General features: G+C 41.1%; 1 protein-coding gene across 2 annotated transcripts in view; it reads right to left on the bottom strand.

The window, feature by feature from the left end:
- Nucleotides 1–859: 859 nt before the first annotated feature.
- Nucleotides 860–15,246, bottom strand: part of RBM33 (RNA binding motif protein 33) — a 92,277-nt gene continuing 77,890 nt past the window's right edge. Inside the window, exons 18-19 of one of the 2 annotated variants that reach the window (XM_079996382.1) lie at nucleotides 9,957–10,045; nucleotides 860–9,349 (exon numbers count right to left, since the gene is read on the bottom strand). In XM_079996382.1, coding sequence (XP_079852508.1) covers nucleotides 9,301–9,349; nucleotides 9,957–10,045 — 138 coding nt within the window. In that variant the 3' untranslated portion in view covers nucleotides 860–9,300. Of the gene's footprint in view, nucleotides 9,350–9,956; nucleotides 10,046–11,917; nucleotides 14,561–15,246 lie in introns of those variants that run through there. The other variant, XM_079996383.1, reaches the window with a different exon arrangement.

Genomic DNA, 15,246 nt, shown 5'->3' with positions numbered 1-15,246 from the left:
GGTGCAGGGGGGGCCGGCCGCACCGGGCGCAACATCTGGGGGGTGCGCTTGCCGCCTCCGGAGTCGCCAAAGAGCCTCGGGCGCAGGCTGTAGCAGCAGAGCCCCATGTCTCGCGGAACCAATGAGCTGTGCGCGCATCAGGGCTGAAGGCGTCCGGCAGGCAGCGGCTCTCAGCGCTCGCCGCGGTCCCCGCGCGTCAGGGCCGTGGAGGGCGCGCCAGGCAGCCCCTCCTCACAGCCCCGCTGCCACTGCAGCTGCTGGGCCATGTTGCATTTTCCTCGCCTTTCTGCCTTCCTCCTCCTCCGGGCAAGCTGCGTCGTTTGGGCGGCAGCACCAGCGGCAACTCGCCTCAGATCACCTGACACGGACCCGCCGCCGCCGCCATGGCTACCTTACCGTAAATACCCCAGCCCAGGCAGCAGCAAGAAGAAGCTGGCAGCAGCGGCAGGTTAGGGGTTAGGGGTGCAAATTACTTGCCTTGCCCCGGGTTAGGGGGCGCAAATTACTTGCCTTGCCCCAGGTGCTGACAACCCACGCTACGCCGCTGAGCAGAGCTTCTGAAATACAGTGGTACCTCAGGTTACAGATGCTTCAGGTTACAGACCCCACTAACCCAGAAATAGTACCTCGGGTTAAGAACTTTCCTTCAAGATGAAAACAGAAATTGCGTTGTGGTGGCACGGCAGCAGCAGCAGCAGCGGGAGGCCCCATTAGCTAAAGTGGTATCTCAGGTTAAGAACATTTTAAGGTTAAGAACAAATTAAGTTCTTAACCCGAGGTACTACTGTACTGTGAAAAACTGCATTCATGTTAGAAAACAAGTTTTACTGCGTGTCAAATAAACCACAGTGCACAAAAACAAGGTACAATGAAAGGACTTTTATTTGCACATTTCAATTACATTTGGATGTGTTTTAACTGCAGGACAGCTGAAATCTGGAATCCAATCTTTTCTCTCTCTTTTTACACTGACCATTTCTGCATTTTTACATTCATATCACATTTACAACCTCCAGAGAAATCTTCCAAGGCAAGAAGGAATTTTGAAGCAAAAATGCACACAAGATTACATGTAACAAAATGAGCTGCAAAATAACTTGGGTTGTTGATTCTGTAGAGAACATGAGGAGGCGAGAAGCAGACCCCACACCACCCCTTGAAGTCACTATCATGTCAGAGCTGTCTCTTGCATTTATCCTAATAAACACAGTCCATATCAGAGAAATACAAGTCTGAATGGCATTGCTTCTTGTGCTCAAGCTGTATACAGTATTTCACGAAGTTACAGGATAGGATCACACCACAGCAATCGTAATAAATGGCTCAAAAGGTTAACACTATTGCTACGTGAGAAAGGTTATAGAGCTACTCCTACCACTGAATTCAGAGAGAATTAGGAGAGCCTGCAAAAAGGAAGAAGGGGAGGAAAAGGTTAATAACACTTCGTTCTCCCAGGCCTGCCAATGGTACTACTCTCCTGTATGAGTAAGGAATGCATACAAGTGGAATGGTTAAATGATATATCCCCCCGCATTTTCTGCAACGCACATTGTTCCTAAAAAGAAGCAAGCCTGTAAAGAAAAAGATTAGTTGCACCTTGGAAGCAGCTAAAGCACCTGCAAACATTAAAATGATATTTTAATATCGGTAGTGGCGCCCGCCCTGTGGAACGCCCTCCCATCAGATGTCAAGGAAATAAACAACTATTTGAATTTTAGAAGACTTCTGAAGGCAGCCCTGTTTAGGGAAGTTTTTAATGTTTGATGTTTTATGTGTTTTTAATATTCTATTGGGAGCCGCCCAGAGTGGCTGGGGAAACCCAGCCAAATGGGTGGGGTATAAATATATTATTATTATTATTATTATTATTATTATTATTATTATTATTATTATTCAAAGGGATGTGGAAACACCTCTGTTCCATCTAAAATATTGATACAAAGTGCCTTGTTAGTGAAATGGCCAAATGGATTCCAAAATAGCAGCTCAGCAATGGCTGGAGGAGCTTTAGAGTCTTGCGCTTGGCGTTCCTGAAGGCAAGTGGATTCTTGGGGTTCAAGGAGGTTCACTTCCATGACAGGGGAAGGTCCAGAGATTGGGATCCTCCAGAGTGGAGAACCTGTGGGCCCTGCAGATGTTGCTGCACTACAGCTCCCATCAACCCTGACCAGTGTCCATGTTTCCTGGGGCTGATGGGAGCTGGAGTCCAAGAACTGGGGCCAACGGTTCCCCAGCGGTGCCCTAAGCGGAGAGCAAACGCCGCTGGCACTTCTCCAATTTGGTGAAAGACTCAGAGGTGGAGTTCTATTTGTTCCGCATGTTGCAAGCTGGGTGTGGAATGCCTCCCCTGTTTTCCTTGCAAGGCAATGGGCAAGGCTACCATTGCATATGCTTCCATGCAAGACCCTCCCAGGCCTCACAGTGAAGGAGTCGAAAGCAGCAATACCATTTGGGAGAGGAGAGCAACCAACAGGCGCCACAAGACTTCAGCATGAGGCGTAGGAGATCCTTTGTCTTGAGCTGAATGATCTGGCTATACGATGGTCATAGCAACTGGCAGGGGTCTTTGTGTGTGTCAGCAGAGTTAGACTGACACCTTCCCGAATCACTCCACACCCTGCTCTCTCACAGGTGTTCCAAGAACTTAAATAGGTTTCTTAGATCTGCAATGGTCCAGGAGGAGGAAAACTAATGTGTTCAACTTATTGGGTTGTACGGGTCTCCTAAATAGGAAGAAGAGCCGTGGAATTAGATGACAGCTAAGAGGGATGCAGTAATCTTCTTAAATAGCTATATGGGAACGTAGTAAATCTGTGTTGGACAGTGGAAAGTCATGGCCCAAAAGGATGATACCCCCCTTTTTTATTTTTCTGTAGTTTAACATATTTTTATTAAAGATTTATTGGTTTACAGAGGTATGTGCAATGTCTCTTTTTTCAAGTTACATTTTCTACAGATCAGTTTCATTTGAGATGACACCCCCTTATGAGGTTTAGCTAACTGGATGGCCTTGGTCATATGTCTAATATTTCCAAACGTTATATTTAAGGTGCTACAAGCCTCTTTGTTATTTTCTAGAGCAGATTAACACTACTACCTCTGTGGAAATAGCCTCACAAAGGCCGCTTTATCGGTCGGGGTATTATTATTGAGGGTCAGTGAGTTAAGAACTATAAAGCATTTTGTGAATTGGAATTGAAAAGTGCTACAGTATAAAAAGTAAACCCAGGCATGACTATTATAGTGTTTTTTAAAAAAGCTTACACAGCATAAGATGCATTAGCCCAAAGGTTTGCTGTGAATGAAAAGTGTTTAATGCATCAGTTGTATCTGTAAAAAGAAATATATTTATTTCCAGGTCAAAGCTTGGGGGGCAGGCAGGAATCAACTCCCCAGTGTCCTATACCTGTAAAGAAAGTAATCCGGTTATTGAAAATAAAAGTTGTATTTAATTGTAGTTACGCAGAAATCAGAGAAAGAAAAAATGCTACACCAGAGTTAAGATGCACAAATAATCAGATAAATCTGATACAGTTTTAGAGTTAACAGATAAATATGATACAGTTTGAGAGTTAACAGTGATCCTCACCGAATGAACAGATAACATTCCTACTTTAACTCGTTAAAAAAAAAAAATACCCTACTAGATGCTCCATTTAATTGGGTTTTATGGATTTAGCTTCCCAGTTTGTCAGCATGTGCTAATAACCTCTAACAATGACCTTCTGAAAAATCAGCAAGTGTTCACAGGTTGCCTTCTTTTTATCAGATCTACATCCAACCCAATGAGGAATAGAGGCAATTCATTATTATTGTTATTTCTTTAGAAAGTTGACCTTCTACACAAAACTTTCATGTAATGTGAAAAGTGACACTTCTCCCAAAGGTGAGCATGGAATAAACCTGCTGAATATCCCCCACCCCAAGAGAAATTCTCTCCAGACAGAAGTATAAATACCAGAAGCTGGTATACATGAGATTCAATGTGAATCAGTGGTATGTAAATAAGCCCTCCAGGCTTATATAGGTAGCTAAACGAGCTCGTTTTTTAAAAAAAGATTAAATAGGTTATAAAAAAAAAACCTTACGTAAAATCCTTAGGATTTAATACTACTGCAATAATCCTCTTATAGTTATTGGGATTATGAATTCATCCTGATATATAAAGAGCGATGCTAACGCAACATTCCACAGGTAAGCCCTCAACAAGTCAGGAGTCTAGAGGTACCCTATGGCTTAAAACCTAATTGTAACCCTTGGTTGTCTCTTAAGGAAATCTTCATTTTGTCCAAAATTGCTGCTGCAAAATAAAGCTAAGAAGACAGTAAGACAGGTTATATAAGCAAGTGATCAAAGAAAGACACAAGAAAGGGTTGTCCATCAGTGAGGTATGAGAGGCCAGTAACTTAAAGGCTTTGCGTAAGCGCTCGTGTAATGGAAGGCCAATGGAACAGCGCAATACGGGCGTCTCCCCACTTATGCACGTCGGACTCATGCGCGACTGGGTATATGCACAACACTGGGAAATAATAAACTAAACTGATTAAAACTGAAAAAGGCACAAAAGTGGCCCCCAAAGATTGGGAAAACTGCAAAAATGGCGCACAAAGAGTGGAGAAAACAGCTAGCGGAGCCTTTACACTGATCTTTGAGGCCTATGGGAAGTTGGAATTTGAGAAAGGAGGGAGCGAACTGTGGTAGAGTTTGACGGATCTTTGGCAGAGTTTTCACTATGTGATGCTGGTTTTCTAAAGGGTTTTCCCCCCAACGGTTTCCAGAGGTTCAGAGGATGTTTACAGGCTTCATAGGTGATGTCCCCCCCCCCAACCATATACACAATTTCACATATACACGCAGTACCCGGGGACGTAACCCCTGCGTTAAGTGGGGAGACGCCTGTATAACATCCATGGGACTATGAGCCTATCCAGGAAAGACAAGAGTTAAGGAAGCACATCTCATTCCCTTTCCACATGCTAGCGAAAAGATTATTGGGCAAGTTACAAGGTTCTCCAGATGAAGAATATAATGGTGGAATTTGGAAAGGAAGCGTAGCAAAAAATAATTAAGCTAAAATATTTAGTACTGAGCTAGTATCTAAAGTGTACCCCATGGATCTAAGTCAATCTGACGGCCATCTGATGCCAGCTAAAAATGTCAGGCTATATCTTTGGGAAACTGGCAGTCAAGGCTGAGATAAGATAAGTTGCAGATAAAATGTGGTGAAACTAGAAAGAGCAAGTTTTCAGTATCAATTCTTACCGGGAAAAGTATCACCACAAGGTGACATTAACTCTTCATTTCTTTAGCATTGGCTACTTTGGGTACATGTTCCCATGGTAATGACACATGGTACCATGAAGATCAGCTTCAAACAATGTGCTCCCTCCTGATTTCCCCATGTGGGGCTCATGAAAGGAACAAACAACCAATAAAAAATGAAGGGGAAATGTCATCTCATGCCAATATTTCTCCATATAGATGATCATATAGACTCACCCTAATTCTATTCATTAGTGATTGAGACTTGCCATATATTTTGCCGTATTATACCATCAACAGGCAAGAACTGGGACCCTGGGGCCTGCCAGATGTTGTGTGACTCCAACTCCCATTGGCCTCAGCCAGCATGGCTAATGGTGAGGGATGATCGGAGTTGTAGTCCAGCAACTAACGGAGAAACAAAGATTCCTCATCCCTGACCAAGGGAATGGAAGTCAGAGGCCAGTTATTCCTCCTCCTCCTTTTTGGTCCGTGGGACATTAGAACTATTCAAAAAATCTATTGTGACGTGGGTTGTAGATTGCAGCAACATGTATTTTATATATTGTTCCCTAGCTAATTAAACTTTATGTTTAGCCTCTATAGTTCAAGGTCCGAGCATTGGGGGGGGGGGGGGCACCGCTATTTATAAACTCACTTAAGTTGAGTATCTCTCCTTTATGCTCAACATTATAACAAAAACTCTTTTGATAGTTTGAAGGAGTGTTAAAACACAATACGGATACAGGGAGGATAGGTGCAAATTCCTATGACTCGTCTGCATCATGAGAATAAAGTAAACTACCTCCATTTCACAGTCTTGATAGAAACACTATTATCCAGCAGGTAAATATATTTCATAAATTAAGGTTACCAAACCTAAAAAAACTCCCTTGCCCAAATTAAAAACACACAAACCCCTGTAAAAATGACAGATACTGTATTTCCCATTTAGCTTATTTGCCGTATTGTTCATTGCTATAAAACCATAATTTCTATTCCAGTATCACATGTAAGCTGGCTGCACCTTTTTGTTAGCAAGGACATGAACTGAGGTATACTAGGAAATGTTGCAAATTTAAGTGAAAAGAAAAAAAACGAGGGGGGGGGAATATTCCACTGATAGTATTCACTGGCTAAATATCCATTCCAGGTTTCTGAAAGTTTATGGACAAATAATACACAGGTCAGGATATATGTATTGACTTACTAGCATCTTTATAAAAAAAAAAGTTGAAGAGTTACACCAAAAAAAGAACATTTATGGAACTTCTTCCGCTCAACTTCGATAAGACAACAACACCCCCTTCCCCACCAAATAAGCTTTGATGTGGCTGAATTTGCAAGCGCAGGAAGAGCTTCATTTACATTTTGTTTAAAAGTCCCTTATTTACATAATACATTAAATGCAATTCTTGCATTTCACATCTTATTTCAAATGCATGATACAGAAAGAACAAGATAATGGTTGCAACAGATCTTCTACAAAAATTAAACTGGGGAAACATTGTACAAAGGACAGGGCCTCCTGTTCTTAGCTGTGATTTTGCTTTTGTGGACAGCACGTCAAAAAATGGAAAAGGAAAGGGAAAAAAGAAATAAAAGCCACACTGTGATCCTGCCAACATATCCGGTTCCGAGTGAGCATTAATCAATCAAGATATATTACTACACTCAACCCAGAGGCTGGGTGCCTGCCACCCAGATCACAGGTTTTGCGCTGATAGGGGAAAGAATTGTACACTTCTCCCTCTTTCTATAACCAAACAGGAATGTTCCTGTGCTGAAATGCTGTGTGTGTGCACGCACACGCACACTGCATACACTATAGCCTGTAACAGATGAGGTCAGACAAACGTGTCTATATTACTCAGACAAAAGCACAAACCGCATTAAATGCCATACCACAGCCTATGGACAGAGAGGTTTGAAACCTGTAAACAGTTGAACAACAAAACCTCACCATTCCCTTAAGCACAACTCCCGTTGACACCAGCAGATCTGAACTGTAAGCTTAGGCACCATGAAATCCGCACATTTACAAAGCCAAACCAACAAAGTCTTGCTCAGTACGGAGTTCAGCTCATTAAAGTTGCCCACATCCCAGGCAGTTCAACCACCACCTTGACCAATCTGGGTTTTATTTGTTTTCTGCCAAGTCTATTATTTGTTACTGAGAAGCTGTAGCTGCACAGTGGGATGAAGATCCAAGCTTTGTGAATAATTTTTATATCGTCCCTAAAAGGCAGGCTTAGCATCTGCACAAGCACCAGGGCTGACTTGGGAGGTAAGTACAGTCCGTTCAGTTCTGAACAATGCTCAATGCCTGTAAACCTTTGAAGCACTCTTGAGCAGAGGGAAACTAAGCCATCCATCATGAACTAAGACTAAGAAGCAAAAATGAAAGGCCTAAGACAGCAAAGGAAAACAAAACTCACCCCCACAGCATGGCTCTGTGGAGCATTTCAGAAGGAGCAGGAGGGTCCTTACTAGCTAGTCATTAAAAACACAATTAAAATGATCAAACTTTTACTACTACAGCACCCTAATAAAGCTACTCCTGCAATATTTCCAGAAGGGAAAGAAAGCAATTTTGCCATTAAACGACATGACAATATTTATAGCTTAACGGCTTCATCTTAATTCAGAATTCAGTTTTTAAAATCCTACCTGTATATAGAGTTTCGTTTTTTAAAAAAACAAACCAGTTCATAATTTCACATAAAATGCAAGCCTTAAATAGTATTTTTAAATGGTAATTCTTTCTCCTGCTCTAACATTTTTATTCTAGCCAACACGCACGCACACATACACACACACACAAAATGCTTGTAGTTGCTTTCTAATTACAGATTATTATCTGTAATTTTGCCATTCTGGCAGTTGCCTAATATATTAGCACTGAAAAATATTTCTAGAGGAAGCTCGCTCTCTCTCCCCAAAAGACATCGGGGTACAAAGGAGCTTTTGGTAACAAAAAGATCCCTTCCTTTGGAAGAAACAAGCAGGAGACAATGAAAAAAGCTTTACTTCTTACATAAAACACAGTTTCCTTGAAGTCTGCACATAATTTTTAGACCATCCTGGCATCCCATGGAATAAAAAGTTCAACTTGTTCAATTCAACAGCCTCTGCCATTATGCAGTCTTTGCTGAAAATTATTATACCAAGAAAATCTCAAGGAAAGATTCTAATCAAAATAATGGTACCATTCATAACAACCTGCCAGGAATGAATCTTTTTTCGTTGAATACTACTACTAGTGTTATATTGAATGTAAACATGTACAGGTTCCCACCCCCACCCTGACATCCTGCAATCGCCTTTGAGGGCAATCTAAGATATATAATAAAAGAATGCTAATAGTCCAGCCTTTCAGATACTCTGGGAAGGAGAGACTTGTTAAGCCAGGAGAAGAAAAAGGGAAGGTTATTCCTACAAGGTGATGTTGGAAAGGGGAAAAGGTTGAGAGCATGCACAGTACTCCATATTGTTGGCTTCACCTCACTGGGATTAAGAGCTTTCAAGAATGAACTCTTGGAAAAATACCAACAAATTACACAGCCCATGTTTTATTCTATCTACTTAGCTAAAAAACATATCCAGATAGGTATGGACACCATCTCATTCCAACACCCCACATGGAAGATAAGAGCAACCATTATCAAATATTCTTTGCTATGAAGAAGCATAAAAAATTCAAAGTTAGTGTTCTTTCAATCTGAGTCACTGTGATCATACAGTACATTTCTCAAAAAAACACCTGTGTACGCACATTTGTGCACAAGGACACGAGACCTATAGCTCCATGTGTCAACACGGTAAAAGAAAGCCAATACAAAACTCTCCGTTTCTGGATCCTTGTTAACGCTAGCTTCCACGGCAACAAAGCTGCTGCTGTCTGTAGTGTCACAGAGTAGTCTGAAGTTTCAGCAGGGCACTGCAAAGCTGGCATTGGAGATCGCGAGGAGATTCTGTCTTGCGACTTCCTTCAAAGGAAGCTACATGTAGAAGAACAGACCAGTTGCGTTCAGCAGGTCACTCCACTATCAGTGCCACGTTGATGTGGGACAAATCTATCATATGCCTAAGAAGAAGGTCAACAGACAATGGTCAAGGAACACGTTTTCTACAAAGAGCACAATAGCTTATACCATTAAGTGAAACTAAGGAACCTTACTTGATGCACATTTCTATCACAAATCCAAGACGTGTTTCAGACATCACCATGTCAGTCTAATAATCCATGGTTTACTGAATGACATGCAAGCCAGGTCCTCCCTCCTTGCCCCCCCCCCCATTTAGGCACCTGACTTCAGGGCTTGTTAATCAAGTTTCCTGTGACATCCAAACAGGGAAACTGTGGTTTAAGTGCTGCTTGCACTATAGGTTTCCAGGCCAGACATCATGGGAAACTGGTTTAGCTGTGTGGAAGGCCCACAAAGAGGAGAAGAAACAGGAGATTAAATATTTGTTTATGATCATAAATGTAACATTAGAGCAGCCCTACTGGATCAGACTAAATGCCTACCTAATTCAGTATCCCGCATCTCACAACAGCCTATTGGAAGTTCCCAATGGCTTAAGTGAAATAATTCTCATCTCTTTAAGAACACAAAAGGCTCTTGTATAGTGGTTTGAGTAGAATGCGTCTAGGATATTTTAGATATAGCAAAATTAGAATTAATATTTACCTGTGAAACTTCTGTTGAAATTTCAACGCATCAGAGGGCTCTTTAAATTTTGCTATGGCCTTCCGCTGTTGAGGAAGCATCTGTAAACTCTATGGAAGACAAGAAGAAAACCGCTTTATTTTGCTTGCCTTTTAAAAGAACATCAGAGCTTTGAGTTATTTCCCTTCTCTACAAGGTGGAATCAGGCTGCTGCAGAGAATCAGAACATCATGGCTGGAATCTCACCACTTGCTGGTTGATTGAGAAATCCCATCCCTTATTCCTCTGGCCTGACCCTGGCAGTCCTAACATGCAGCAAAAAATAGGAAATTGATTGAGGCCTTTGGCAGGAATGATCATATAAAGCAGGGGTAGATATGTCAAAGGCACTGGTAGTCTCTAAAAATCTGATGCTGGAACTGAAGACCAGAGTCCCAACAAGAGCATGTTTACACATACCCAGGTTTCTTGCACATACACACTCAACAGCTTCTCATGCTAAGTTTAAGTTCCTGAAGTTGTGCTGAATTTTGTTGTGTTGCACGGGGTATTTGCAAAGAGGCAACTTTGGAAGCCTTTAGATGCAGGTCTAAGGAATTGTACATTTTATGAGCTTTGCCCAGACTTGGATTCTAATCATTTGAAATACTTATGTAGTCTCTCTATAAAACCACCCTCAATCAAGCTTCTGGGATGGGGAGGGGACAGCTGTTTCAGAGAGAATCAGGGTAGATTCATACTATGCCACCCCCAACTTGCAGAGGCTGTTTAAATATATTATATAAAAAACAGTAAAATTAATGAATATAAAACAAACAAGGCCCAAAGGTATCACTTTATCTGCTGTTCTTGAAATGAATAAACATACAGTTCTCCCCAAAGATGGACAGTTGGTGGCTTCCTTCAATGTACCTGAACTCAGTGTGTTTATTTAGGTGTTATGAGAATAGCCCTCATTCTGTGGTACCAAATCAAAAAGTGGCTGGAAATTTTTGTGGTGGAACAGATAACCCAAGTGCATCTGAATCTGTTAATGGCTGTATTTAGAGTAGGCTGGATCTAAATACTAACCTTTCTTCTTTACAATAGAGTAAACAGGCTTAAGAAACCTCACATTTCCCCAGACTGGAGAAACACAGATACACCACAGTGTAGGTTCAATTTTGGTAGAACCCCTACACCAGAGCTTTCCAAATTGTGTGTCGCAGAAACACTCCCCGTGCTCCTCCTGGGGCTGGTTTAACCTCTGGTTTGCTAGTAAAACTGAATTACCATGTGGCGAAATGATGCTGGTCTAAAAATGTGTTATCAACATGAAAAGTTTGGAAAGCTCTGCCCTATACGACAGAATAATTAGCTGTATAATTAATCCTCCACCACTCAAACCATTCTAGACACCAGTTCTCCATCTTTCTGTGGAATACTTGAAAGACAGCTACTGCAGAATTCTGCTAGTTTTGAAATCTGAGCTATCCATCTTGTAAGAATAGTCCTGTTTTCAGAAAGCTACTTACAGGTTCCCCTGATTATTACCATGCAGCGGCACCTCGTGTTACAGATGGGATCCGTTCCGGAGGCCCATCCGTAATGTGAAAAGCCCGCAACTCGCAGTGCGATTTGGCGCTTCTACGCATGTGGCGAAACCCAGAAATAACCCATTCCGGTACTTCTGGGTTGCCACGGGACGATAACACACAACCTGAAGCAGATGCGACATGAGGTATGACTGTATTGTAAGTAGCAGACACAATATTGCTTGCATTAGCAGCAAGTCCTATGTCTCTGGAGGATGCATAATGCTACTGTTTCAACCTTTTCCTTTGCTAATTTCAAGTTCTCAGAGGATACTGACAACCCATCAAAGTCAGGTAACCGTTTCTTTACTATGGACATAAAACAGAGAATGTACACCCAGGCTTTAATACACAATGGCCAATGGCTGGATTACAAACAAAAAAAGGCAGAAATCTTTAACACCCATCTTGAATACCAGTCTGGAAAGCAACTATTTATTAACAGGACTACTAGCCATCAGTTGATTACAAGTTTATTACAAGAAGCAAACTATGACTCATAAAGTAACAGCAAAAAACTTAGATAAATATTTGCATTTAAAAATAACTACCCAATTTTTTTAAAAAAAATTCAGGGCTTGCAGAACTTGAAAAATATTCTGTACAGAGACACATTTGTTCCTTCAAATGGTGTGATTAATCACTGAGCATAATTTCTCTTTGCTACTCAGAAATAATGAGGAATACTGGGCTAACAAAATTCCATTTTCAATTAACTTTCTTTGAAGTGGGCCTACACCCATCAAAATTAAGTAAGCAATTATTTGTTAGGCCCCAAGCCTAGTTGCAAACGTTCTACTCATACATGTAAAGGTAGATTTACAGGATTACTTTATGAAATAGCACACTGCAACTTGGTGTTTGAATGATGGCCACTTGAATATTTGAAAACCACCACCACATTTCTAATATAATGCGAAATAATCTTGCATGTCCATTTATTGCTAAATGATGATAGACAAACAGGGATGAAAATAATGGGTTTAGACATTCTAGTATTCAAAGAACAATTCAGGAAAACAGTGCAGCATACAACCAGTTACACATATTAAGTGAAATAAAAACAATTGAATTTGCTTGCATTCTTTTGCACAGTGTCAAGAAAACTAGCTGAAGGCAATTGTTTTGGTAATGTGTGGATTCTGCACTGCTATCTTTAAACAAGTTCTGGACAATGACTGTGTTCAGGTGTAACAATAAACCATAATATAACATGACATGCATTAACTGCTTCCCTTACCCCTCTTTCATTTGCAACTAACCAAGGTTTGTGCTTGTTTCGTAAAACCATGGTTAAACAAACCACAGTTCTGTTCTGAACATAACAATAAACTGCAGGTACTGGAAAATGGAAGGCAATGCTTCCAATCTCCTCACAGCCGCCTTGCAGAAGGAGAAGGGATGGCATGAGAACCGTTCATGTGGCAACAAACCATAGTTTAGTGTTATGTCAAAACACAACCATTCTCTCTAAATATGCATTTCTGCTGAGTTCAGAGAGCAAGTGACAGGGTGATGGAGTGAAAAGAAACCAGTCAATTAGTTGTTCATTTTGCAACACCATTATCTGAAATGTCTGCTCCCAATGGGCAAAATTCCTACAAGATGAACCAATGTTCCAGAAGGTGAATGACAAGTAAAGATATTTCAGTTCACACTGCAATTATATCAACTTCTAAAGCTCCTCCCAAGTGGTTCTAACAGCTCTTCCTGATGCTGGCTATGGAGTGCTTGTTTTAACTCTTAACACGATACAGAAATGTTTATTTTCCCCAGTGCATGTAAATTGGTCCTGAGAGACAAGGTGTTTTTTTGCTTTTTACATAACCAACACTCATTTCTACCTGAACACTTCTGGAATGAATACAAGTTTCTTTATGAACCCATCCATAAACAAATGATCACACATTTTCATGGGAATCAAAAACATGGAAATCACTATCAAGAATGAGTGTGTGAAAAGAACATGTAATCTGTGACCTAAATACATATAATAAGAAAAATTTAAAAATTAAACACAAATACCAGCAGTATCCATTGGTCTTCATAGAAAAAAGAAAAATGCCTTTCATCTTATTAGGATTTTTTTAAAGCTCTTAAGTAATAAATTTAACAAAGGCCAACTTTATATCTGAATAAGGCTTCTGAAGCTTGCCATGAAACCTCACAGGAAGTTTAATGAACACAAAACAAACCGAAAACCTACTTTTTAAAAAAAAAACTCTTAGACATACACTTTAGCTTAGCAACTCTGGTAGAGGGGTTCTCTCAACATCCTTATAAAATGTATTGATGGTCCTTGTGTTCTTTTATGTAACAAAAAATAGTCTGCAGCTTGAACACTGCAACAAAACTTATTCTTATTTAAATGAACACCTCCCAATCATGGCACTTTTATAGCAAACACTGTTTAATCTTAAATTTTTACAACAGGAACCCGAGTAAACAAAGTTGTGGCGTTTGGCATCATGACTTAAGCTGGGCAGGAAATCTCAGCAATAACTTGTGGAAAACAGATTGTGGGGGGCAAAAGATGTTTCCTCAAGTCTGCACTCTTTCATCCCCCTACCCTTTTTTTCCAGGTATGTGCCCCATTTTTAACAGAAGGAACACTATTCAGTCTGCTAGGTCATTTTCCCACTGCCAACATATAACTAGGTGAATGAAATTCTTTGTAAAGTCAATGTTCGCCACTGTACACTGAGTTAAAGAACATGCTTACAAAAACAGAAGCCATTTGCATTTAGTCAAAGTATCTAGGTTGGGATTTTGTCTCCCACAGAACAGTCACTTATGGTGGAGAATTCCTTCTTCTCCCTGGAGGGAATGGCATGCTTAAAGGTCCACATAAGTCAACAGGAGGGACAAGTAACCATAGGAGGTCATTTCCCCGTCAGCGACATGCAGCAATTCCTCCTGTGTCAACTGGCGCTCTCCCCTCTCCTGAAACTTCTTCGGCCCTGCTGCTAATAACTGATTCTCACAACCAAGTTAGGTGTCTCTCTCTCAACTACCGCAGGGCATTCTCCCAGTGCTTTAGCCTCCAGCCTCCTGTGACAGCCAATTGAGGGAGAAAAGAAGAAGCTGTATTTAGCTGTTGCGCCATTTTTCAAGTCAACATTCTATATAAAACTCTCTGTGCAGACAGAGCTGGTGATATGGATCAAACCAGGGGTGAAGAACCTCTGATTGGGGCAGGCCAAATGCGGTGGTCAAACCTATCTGGCCACTGGGGCTCTCCTACAATGCACTGCATTAATTCATAGTCAACCCAGGGCTACTTTGCGCAAAACCGCTTTGCACAAAACCACCCCAAAATCAGAGAGCCAAGCTGAGCGTACAGTGGCACATACTTCCATGTTTTCAGTGCCTGGGATCTCAGGAGAGGGAAAGATAAGTCCTAGCCTTGGAGCTGCTGGAGGGCATGGGGAGCCAAGTATGTAAGGTGGCCATCCCACTCAACTCTGGATCTGTTTTGTTCAACGATGGCATCCAAACACTTTAAGGGGAGCTGCCAGTAAATTTTCACTTTGGGCTCCCTGCCTGTTCCAACTCATGATCCTTGCACCATACTGCCCATTGTGTTAATTATTTGGCATTTTTAATTAGCTTTGCCAAGTTTCTCAATGACATTAGCTAACAAGACTTAGAATGGTTTCCAAGTCACAGGCTGAAGTGTTTAGTGCTAAGCACTTCTGATAGGAAATATATTATTCTTTCAGATTATTTTTTTTAAA

Source organism: Podarcis cretensis, assembly GCF_951804945.1.
Source record: "Podarcis cretensis genome assembly, chromosome: 12".
NCBI classification, from domain to species: domain Eukaryota; kingdom Metazoa; phylum Chordata; class Lepidosauria; order Squamata; family Lacertidae; genus Podarcis; species Podarcis cretensis.
The sequence above is the reverse complement of the archived record's forward strand: the minus strand, read 5'-3'. Positions and strand labels throughout refer to the sequence as shown.